The 10,441-nt window shown below is 48.5% G+C and overlaps 1 protein-coding gene across 1 annotated transcript; it reads right to left on the reverse strand.

Moving 5' to 3' along the window:
• Positions 1-7,400: 7,400 nt before the first annotated feature.
• On the reverse strand, positions 7,401-9,904 carry LOC112465822 (AP-1 complex subunit mu-1). Its single transcript, XM_025033569.1, has 2 exons — positions 9,740-9,904; positions 7,401-9,368 (listed from the first exon to the last, which is right to left on the reverse strand). Exon 2 carries the CDS (start codon positions 9,355-9,357, stop codon positions 8,089-8,091), a length of 1,269 nt encoding a protein of 422 aa, XP_024889337.1. The 5' UTR covers positions 9,358-9,368; positions 9,740-9,904; the 3' UTR covers positions 7,401-8,088.
• Positions 9,905-10,441: the final 537 nt, after the last annotated feature.

Genomic DNA, 10,441 nt, shown 5'->3' on the forward strand with positions numbered 1-10,441 from the left:
AGAGAGAGAGAGAGAGAGAGAGAGAGAGAGAGAGAGAGAGAGAGGGAAAAGCGTAACAAATTTCCGTAAAAATTTTCGTACGCTTTTACCCCGTGCGTTGTTTATTTTACCGACTTTTGACAATAAAAATCCTTCGATACCGTCCCATGTTCGCAACAAAGGCACGTAAATATAGATATAAACGCGATGAAAGTTTCGAAAAGGTCGAGTAAGATCCGGAGAAACGTCGCCGATGCACTCGCGCATCCCTCTCTGTCCCTTCCCTTGGCTTTCGCCCGACAGGCGGAGAGGAACAAACAGCGGGCACATCGGTAAATGCAAATACGGAGCGAGAGTCTGGAGACGTCGGGCGTGTGTCCCTTCGGCTGAGAGACCCCCGGGGGATTAATGCATTCGAGTGCAGCAGCGCGCGCGCGCGCGCGCACACAGCGGTGTTGTTTGCCGGCGTGTATGCTTGTATGCAAATGCGCGGTGAAGGGGACATCGCGCTACATCGCGCGCGGGGACCACCCGTAATGTCGATCTCTCGATTGTCGACGTTTCGACGGTGCGTTATGTAAATAAACCGGCCCGGTTGACGTAACTCCCGCAAGCGTCGGCCGCGGCGGCGACGATTCCCGCGCTTCGCCGCCTCGCCTCTTCGACCAATTTGGCGGACGCGGAATAACAAGCGCGCGAGCGAGGTTGCGAAACCGCAATTTTCGCGATATATTTCCATATTTCTCTCTCCCCCCTTCCTCCCTCCCGCTCTATTTCTTCTCGCCTTCCTTTCTTCTCTTGTTCTCCGATTACGTAGGTATTTCTCGACGGTAACGTCGCGAGACTCGCGACGCGACGTGCATTCGCGAAGAGCTATTTACGCGTTTGCGCGGAGTATTAGATTTGCCCGCGAATGAAATGCCTGATTGTTTTGAAGGCTCGAGTCGCGGGGAAAACGTCGAGCGCGCGGAACGTCAAGTCTCCGGAGACACCGAGGAGATTGCCTCTGGTGAGGAGGAGGTGTTATCGATACGGTGCGTAAGAGACAATGCGCGCGCGGATCCTTATCGCCGGCTCGAGTGCCGAGCATAGTTGTGAGTCTCGCAGATGTAACACACGTTGCATACACTTAACATAAACGGGGACTCGGGGATCAGGCAGCCCCCGCGTTCGGTTGCTTAAATGCGTGGCGATAGCGCGCAGGGCCTGCGTTCGATAAGTTTAAAGCTGAACTACTAATGTCGGTAGACGCGAGGTGTAATAACGTAAATTACAATAGTGCAACATTCAACTGGTACGTCGAACCGAATCGCGAGGTAAAGTAACCTTAAGGTACAAGATAAATGATATTTATTCCGTTTCCATATATATTCCATTTCTTTACTACACGGATGTATCTTGTACAAGAAATACTAGATCTTATGGAGATTGTGGGGGAAACTGAAAAAGTCGGAGAGCTTTGCCGGACAAGGGTTAAGTACCGTCCCGTGCCTTGAAAATCGTCGGATCGAGTCGTGGCACTTTAATGCGCCATGACAAACAGCTCGGCGTCGGGAAGGGATGCGGCGACGGATCAGGTTTGAGCCCTGCGAAAATCACCGGCGATCCCGGTAAGATCGCCGCGTCGCGCGCTACGGGACGGCGGCGGGCGGTTCGAGGAACGGAGGGGATGCAATTTGCAATCAGACGTCGAACTCGCGCAGGACGAAAACAAGGAAGTGCGCCCCTCGCGCCCGATTGGCTCGCAGCCAAGTGACGGATCGCCGCGGTCTTGTCCGGCGGGGTGGCGTTTTGTCACTCCCTGCGACCCTTCGCAAACGCGAAGCGAACGAGCCCACCCCTTCGGTGAGCTTAACACTCACCTTCTCTCCGCTCTCCGGGGCCGCACCGAGGGTTTCCCTCGGCAAGCAACCCCCCCGGCCTCTCCCGGATTCCCTTGCCTTTCCTTCCCTTTCCCTTCCCTTCCCTTCCACCGCGCGCACGACCTCAAACCCGTCTTTTTCGGTCGGTGATAAATCAATGCGGAGCACTATTTGCGAAAGCGCGCTCCAGCCGCCCGCCGTTGGCTTGCCTTCTCTTAAACGACCGCGGTAAATGCTGCTTTTTCGCGCACGTCCTATAACTCACAATTTCGCTTTCGAGACTGTTGGCCGGAATCTCCCCGTCCTGCGTGCACGCAGCTCGCCCGGAGGTTTGTTTGCTCGCTCATCTACGAAATAGACGATCTGCAAACTGAGGGGGCACAAGCACTCGGCTTTCACGTCGCAGTCTGGATTTTCAAACGACAAAATTGTGTGTGCACTGCATTAAGATCTTTACTACGTTCGAAACCTCTTTGTACAATAATTTATTCTGTATCGCGCACACTGGATCTTCTCTTGATTTCGCGAAGGATATGTATCTCGTATAATTATGGAAGCGTAGGATATCTCTGATACTGGGACTGATAATTTATTCCGGCCGAGCAAGAGGGAGGTACATGCGTTTAACAAGCGAGCATTCGGGCATAAATAAGACACGGCGTGTTAATTTCGTAAATAAGTAAGTCGACTGGCTTTCGAGGCCACGGGACGAAGTTTCAAGACGTTTCAAGACGTGTTATCGGCGCGTAAACGTTTTACACACGTTGTCTTAACGCGCGCGGAAAAACGAGGCACGACGAGGAGCCGTATGTATATTTTAGCCGAGAGAAGGATAGCTTTAGGACTCATAACGGCGTATTTTCGTGCATCGTAACTTCGCTGCGAGTGCACTTTGCACACAAGGAACATAAACTCGAATTGAGTTTGCCAATGCCAAACTCCCCTAAAAACACACCGCGTACCACCGCGTGCGAGCGCACCGCGCACGTCTCGCGGAAGTTCGCGTGGCTTTCACGGGACTTATATAATATAACGGCATTTTGTGGTAAACACCGGCGGTTAGAGTATTACACCGCGGGAAGTTGCAGTCGCGACGAAGTGCCTCGCTTTCGAGCGCACCGAGAAATAGCGTAGCGTCTCATCCGAGGCCGCGCGCGCGCGTGCGATGTCCTTTTTATGGCTGACCTTTACTACCGGCGGAATAAAAAGTGTCGCAAAAGTGTCGCAGTTAACGCGATTTATCGATAAATCGCCGCAAGAGAGTCCACCCCGGCGCGTTTTCCAATTTGATTCACCTCTAGGAGGATCTATGAAATATCGTAATTGATCGACATCACGCGGAAAGAGAAACGGCTGACGGTTTGTCACCGCACGGTGATTTTCGACGTGGAGGGGGGGGGGTGTGCAGGGACCCCGAAATTAATGACGCGCGAATGTAAATGAATGCGGAAATGTGCGCAAGAGTAACGCTTGTACCGTTCAAAGCGCGCAATTAGTAACAAACGTGGCTATTTGGCGCGCGGGGGGGTTTCATCAGGACGGATTGTAAACGGGACATCGGAATTCACCGTCTCGAATAATTCGATTCGGCGATCGCGCCGAATTTGCCGAAAACCGTGTGTTTCACAATCTGTATTTTAACGCCGAACGAACGAACGCGTGTTTTCCCCCCCGCGCGCGTTTCCCGACATATGTATGCAAATAGTGAAAAAAATCATTGTTGCTGACTAATATGTTTCAACATGTACGATGAATATGCGAGGGCGCGACGCATACAAAGCGCGGAGGCTATGTTTTATTCATTATCGCCGAAACGTGCTTTCGTGTTTTTGGCGGAAATAAATCCTCATATTTTCAAAGTCGCCTCCCGCCGATGAGACATCGAAAGATCTCTCGCAATTTAACATAGCGCGGGATACGCGACCGGGGATGCACGATAACTATTTAAAGTACCTAGCCTTCCGAATGCCGCGACAACGATGTAATATTTCATCGCTTCGGAGCTGTTTACTTAAACGTTTTAAAGGGAGGTTTTCATTACGACATTCCCCTCAAGGAATCTTCCGCGACGCTATATACATTGCGTAACACCGCGCGCGCGCGCTCGAGTAATTATACATCAAAGACGGGAGGCGGCGGCGGCGGCGAGTGACGTTGCGGCACAATTGGTGATTAATATTATCAACAAATAATTGATTTCAAAGCAGCTCGATATTTCCATTTTGCGCATGTCATTATGTAGATAGGACAGAAGCGTCCCGCGCGTAATTAGCCGGGGAATATATCCGCAACGAAATTATTTTAATATCATTTCCACTCTCCGGGATATGCCGGTCGTGTTTAATAACGCGCGTATATTTAATGCGGGCGTACCGGTAATACACGATATGAATTGCAACGCGCGGATAAAAAGCCGCGCCGCGAGCTTTTTCAACTTTTCAGCAAAGCGCGGACATATGGAATACAATTTCCTCGATTTTTAATTATACATCCTGAATAGAGATCGCGCGCCACGCGTGCAATGAGTCGCGGCGAATCCGACGGATTTTCGCCTTCGATCTTCATTATGACTGTTATGAGCGTCGTAAGAGCGCCGCCCCGCCTGTACCGTTTAGCATTTAATTTGGCGAACACTTGACCGACGTGTATACTCCGGAGCTTCGGACGGACACTCGCATTTAGCGCTAAATTCCAGTCCCGGGCTCGCAGTCACCGAAGTTTCGCGAATTTTCGCGACGGAAGGAGGAGGGAGACGCAGGTACATACTCTCCAGCTTTAAGCGGACTAAATTACTCGGTTCTTGCGCGGCACCCGCCACCGCCGCGCACGGCACAATCAATATCGATCCGCGTGTTTTTCGAGCGACTCGTTAACGCAAGTCGTCCTCTCGAAAACTTTCCCGTCTTTCCCCATCACGTCCACGTGTATATATGTATGTGCGCGCGTATACATACTTCCCGGATAAGTTTTAATATCCGCGGGAAGGAGAGCTGGCTCGAGACTACGACGGAGACGAGATTTCGCAAGTACCATACCCTGATACAACTTCAAATCGTCCCTACCAGAATTTCCTGCACGACCACATGGCCCGATGGACAGGGAAGTTCTCAGAAGCTTTTCTCCATTTCGTCACTCCGCCGGGCATCTCGCGATCGGATCGGATTTCCTTAGCGCCATCGGTAAATTTGCTTTTCCTTATACTAGCGACTCTATACAATACAGCGGGGAAAAAAAAGAGAAAGAGCTAAGAGATAAATTCTTCAGAATTACTCGACCCGAATTCCATCGTACGCTTCGCGGGGGTCGTACTCGAGTGGGGAACGGTTTCTTTTTTTCCAGCGTCTTCCTCTTCTCATCCTTTCGCAGGATCCTCCGTTACGAGAGCGAAGGGGGCGCGGCGCGGCGCTAAAAACCCTCTCATTTCGCCCTCGTATTTAATTAAACGGATCGGACGAGTTAATTACGATACCGGCGACCCCAACTGCTAATATTTACGCCAGCCGAGGCTACCCGAATGATTGTTATCCTTGATCGCCCGCGTTCCCCTCAGAAGTAGAGCGTATCGTACGCGGTGCGCCGCCCTTCATCGATTTTTTTCCCCCCTCGCGACAAGATACTTATCCCGGGAGAAATGTAACGCGGTAGTAAACGTAATAGAAATATCAGAAAATTGTGTAGCCAGGTGGAAAAGTGACACGGGTAATAACCGATCGGCGTGGGAAAACGATATTGTTGTACATTTAGGTCGCGGCCGAAAAAGAAAGGGAGAAATTACTTGTAGGACAATAAATAAGCAGAATACGAGCGCAGGACTGGATCTTGATTGCCTAATAATATTTCTTTGCGTTAACTTATGCGCAATTTATGTATTGCACTTTTCTAATATACCTATGCTAATGTACTAGCGTAATTAAATTGATTATATCAATTTTATTGACGGTACTGCTCTAGCCTTAGTCGAGATTACGTTTCAAATCCGAGAATAACGGCGCGTGGTTTGCCAGGGCGATGTGAATTGTACATAAATTCACGCGAAAAATATTATTAGGCAACCAAGATCCTGTCCTGACCGTTTAGCGGCCTTTTCTTAACCCTTCGTCCGCATAGGTGGGTCGTTTTCGTCCGGGCGAAAATCAAATGTAGTTGTAACTTTTGCAAACGCGTAGAAATGGCGCCACTGCGCATCCATAAAAAAAGTTATGCTCCCCGAGAACCCGCCTACCGAGTTTCAAGGCGCCAGACCCGCTCCAGCCGTCACAGGAGACACGTAATTCTTGAAAAAACGAGGTTGGCGACAAACACTTAAGCACTTCATTTCAAAATAATTGCATGCAATATTTTTTTTATGAAAGGTACGTTTTTTCCCTTCAATTTCTTTTTTTATTCATTTCGATATCTTTATTTGTCTTAAAGTTATGATTTTTTGAGTAAAAGATGATTTTACAAGTTGTAGTTGTAGTTGCTCCATTTCTTAAATAAAAAATATGTGAAAAAATTAAATTGCTTATAATTTTATGATTGATACTTCAAATTGAAGGTTTGAATTACCTCCATGAATTTTTTCAGATTTTTTATAACACTTTAACACTTAAAAAAAAACGTCAAGACGAAAACGACCCACCTATGCGGCGTAAAGGTGCCAAAAAAACGTATGCGGACGAAGGGTTAATTTACTCGTAGGACGTTCCATATTCTCCTCGCCGTCGTCTCCACTGAAAATTTCCCATATCGAATCCCGTATTCGCATCCCGTTCTCCAAGTATTTCGAACACGTTGCACGCGTTTCGCGGATCCGCTAATTCACTCGTAACAACCTCCCTTTACCCGTTTCCAGGCTGATTATCCATCTGTGCGGCAACCGAACATTATACCGCCGCTATCTGCGACCGTTGCATTCCGGCGCGTCGTTATGCGGACCGTAACGACCGGGAGGAGGGGGGCGGGCCGGGGATGAAAGAAAGGGTGAAAGGAGCAGAAAAAAAATCCGGCACCGCCTGATGAATACGGGATAAGCAGGCGGACGTCGTTTCTTCTCTCGATACTCGACAGGTACCTGGACCGGAAGGCGTCACCTGCCGCGGTATAAAAAGAGAGGGAGAGGAAGCTTTTTTTTCCTCCCGCCACGTTTTTCGATTCGCGTCGCGTCGGCCGCACGCGAAACTCTGCGCGAGCGAGAGTACTTGGCGAGACTACAGATTTCCATAAAATTATTACACGCTCGTGCGCTCATGCCAAAAAAATTTGCATACCGCGCGCGCGACAGAGAAAGGGGGGGGACCGAAATAAAAAGATTCCAGGGGCTTCCGCCGTTTCCATTCCGCTCTAATCGCGTTTTCGTGTCCTCGCTGCGCGAACGGCGACACGAGTTCTTTCGCGAGAGATACTTGCCGTTTTTTTTTCTCTCTTCCCTCGCGTCGATGCGGCGCGAGCGCTTATGGTCGTCCCGGATACAGTTCGATTTTCCGTGCGTTGGGAAAATTCTTAAGGGAACAGGGAGCGACGTGTGCTATAGCGATGGAAGAGATGGAAGTGATAGGAGCGATCGTCAAACAAGTTCTCTGCGTTATTCCTTTTAAAAATTTAATATATCTCCATGCTATCTTACATTAATGTCGCAACGACATACAGATAATATTGCGATTATTAAACATGATGTTGGTATACAGTTAATCTTCATCAATATAATACTATTCAGTTTAAATCAATACCGAGCTCCCGCCCGTTCGTAAATTCGCCTTGTCGAAGGAAAATGTTATAAAATAAATTGTCGATATATTTACATGATTCTATTGCGAGATTATATGTTATTAGACACTGTCCCTATATCGTCATCATGTTTAAAAATAAATTGAGACACGTATGAAGATCGCGACACCGAAATGGAATCTCATTTAAATTAAGTACTCTTAAGACAGTGTGTCTCAAATGCAAAGTGTTCTTAAAGGATCTTTCGACACGTTAGCCCGTTCTAAAGGAATATTAAAATACTATAAATCGTGCAGAATGTGAATCTCTTCCCGAAAAGGCAGAATCAGTGCTCGAAAACCCGATATTCATATTTTTACAATCGCGTTCTACGCATTTTTTTTCTCACTGGCCATAACTTCGAATTCAAGATGGATAAACGATTACCGATTCCGACCCCCTCGAGAGTATGCTACGCGACTATTCTCTTCTAGTCGTCGTATCCGGGCATGACGTAGACACCCGAGATCCTGAGATACTCGTCGGCTCCGTTGACGAACAGCTAATTCGTCCGCAGCTGATAATCCCCGTTCTGCGTGATGTAACGCACCCACGGCAGCGCCTGGTAGCCGCTCTTCTCGATGATCTTCAGGTATCGCACCTGAATGCCGGACGTGGTGAAATACGGTATCTCGAACTTGACCTGTATGGGCGGTTTGCCCTCGACGTCTTCGCCGACTACCGACGGTAGCCCGAAGTGCGCCCGCATCAGGTACTCTTTGCCGCCCGGGAAGGACTTGATGATCCAAGTGATGGCGCTCTGCTCCGGCGAGTACTTGACGCTGCCGATCGTGGTCTTGAACCTGGGCGAGTCCGCGTCGTTCGGCACCGGGATCACGATCTCCACGTTGTTCGCCGTGGAACGGCGCTTGAACTGCGATCTCGCCTTTATCATGTACTCCACGCGGCTGTGGGCGTGCCGCTCGATCACGGATTCGATCCATATCAGCGGTTTCACGTGCGTGTTCAATCTGTACGACATGAGCTCGAACTCGCCGTCCGGCGGGATGAACGAGATCGTCCGGTCGTTCTCGAACCGGGAAAGTCTCACGCACTGGTGAAACTTGACGTCCTCCAGTTCCACGGATTTCGATTTACCGCGGCCCGTCGACTCGAACAGGACTTTGTCGTTCAGGCCCAATCTCAATTCCGGCATCCCCGACAGGTAGACTCTCATCTTTATGGCACCAACGATCTCCGAGCTTAAGACATTGCCATTGGCGTTCGCCAGAAGGTTCACGGATTCTATCACGTCGAGAAAGACCTCGTTCTTGCGATACTTGATGCCCTCCGAGCGCCACGAGACAGCGTTGGTCACCGCCATAGGGATCCTGGGTTGAATCTCCAGCTTGTGACCCTCCTGAGTTATATATTCCTGCAAAATCTTGCTGTCGGTGGTCTGAGGATAGCCAAAGTCCAGTAACTCGTCCAGGAGCTCGTAAATAACGACAAAGTTGTCCCTTATACTCTCCTCCTCCAACTCCTTAAAATACTCCTGCATGACGTGCACCACTTTGTGCAGAAATACAAATACTAGGGATATGTTCGCGTTCTTTTTGGTAGTCGACACAATATATAGATTGTTATATTTTATATAAGCGTATGTACATTCCGGGGTCTGAATGATGGGCGTAAGATTGCCCTCCTCCTCGCGCTCCATCACCAGCGGCATGAACTTTTCTATGACACCGGTCTCGATGTCGCCGCGGTAGTTCCGCGAGATCAGCACCTTGCCCTTCACGTCCAAAATGTATATTGCTGACGTCGACATCTTGTCCCGGGCTGCAAGCAAAGAGGAAGAGAGGTTAACTTTATTACTCACATTAAAAATCCTTTTAAAAAATACAAAAAAAAACTACACGTGACGTTCGACATGTCCAAGTAAATTTATTAAAAGTATAGTCGTTACTGTCTAACTACCGGGACTGTCGAACACAGCCGATGCCACTCGAGCGTTTAGGTTAGGATCGCCAAAGTGAGAATTTCAAGAAGAGATTCATGAGATCGTTCGCGGAAATGATTAGCTCGCATTCTGTCGAGGAGAAATAGCGGAAAACGAGGCGATAATAGATCATACAAGTTAACTTGACATTCGGCTGTGCGTCAATTTCTCGATGTACGAGTAAACTCTTGGAGGTTCTACCGATACTCACTCTGAGATGTACGACGCTGCGAATGAATCCCCTAAGTGCGCCTTACGTATCGTTTACATTTAGATACTTGACTTTTTCACGCGAATTGACGCGAGAAAATTGAGCGACGAAATAGCAAACCCAACACCTCGCGCTTCCGGGCTGCCACTGTGGACCGTCGCGAAGTTGTCCGTGGTCCGCGGACTCCGCGGTTGCGTCGCCGCGCGCATGCGTCGGCAGCCAACTTCAGGCGGTATATCGACCGCGACGGGCGCGACGCTGCCCGCCGTTCGAACGTCGTGAAATAGAGATGCTCGTGTATAAACTTGAGACGATCTTAAATATAAACTAAGCTCTGACTATGAATACCGGCCTTTGTTATTAAGGTATGACGAATCCATTTAAGACCGCAGAAACTTGTACAGCAATGTATTCCGATTAAATATTAATATGTAACAAGTATATGTGTGAAATAATAGAGAAAGGTTCGAGTCCCTGAGCGAATGGAACAAGTAGGTTAGTAATGGAAGGTTAAGTGAAAAATACGGCATGCAAACAGATAATATGGATGTTATCTATGAGTCGAATTTATCTCGCATTAAGGTTACCTGTTCACTCACCACTACTATCTCAGATTGTGATTTTAGAAGTGAGAAAATATACAACAAAAATTCTTGATAAATATATTAAAATGGAAATAAAGCAACACTTACAATTGATAGA

Source organism: Temnothorax curvispinosus, unplaced genomic scaffold (genome assembly GCF_003070985.1).
Source record: "Temnothorax curvispinosus isolate PA1 unplaced genomic scaffold, ASM307098v1 QBEX01015530.1, whole genome shotgun sequence".
Classification (NCBI taxonomy): Eukaryota; Metazoa; Arthropoda; class Insecta; order Hymenoptera; family Formicidae; genus Temnothorax; species Temnothorax curvispinosus.

Coding starts and splice junctions, on each gene's coding strand:
- LOC112465822 (XM_025033569.1), bottom strand. CDS start 9,357: ATGTCGACGTCAGCAATATACATTTTGGACGTGAAGGGCAAGGTGCTG.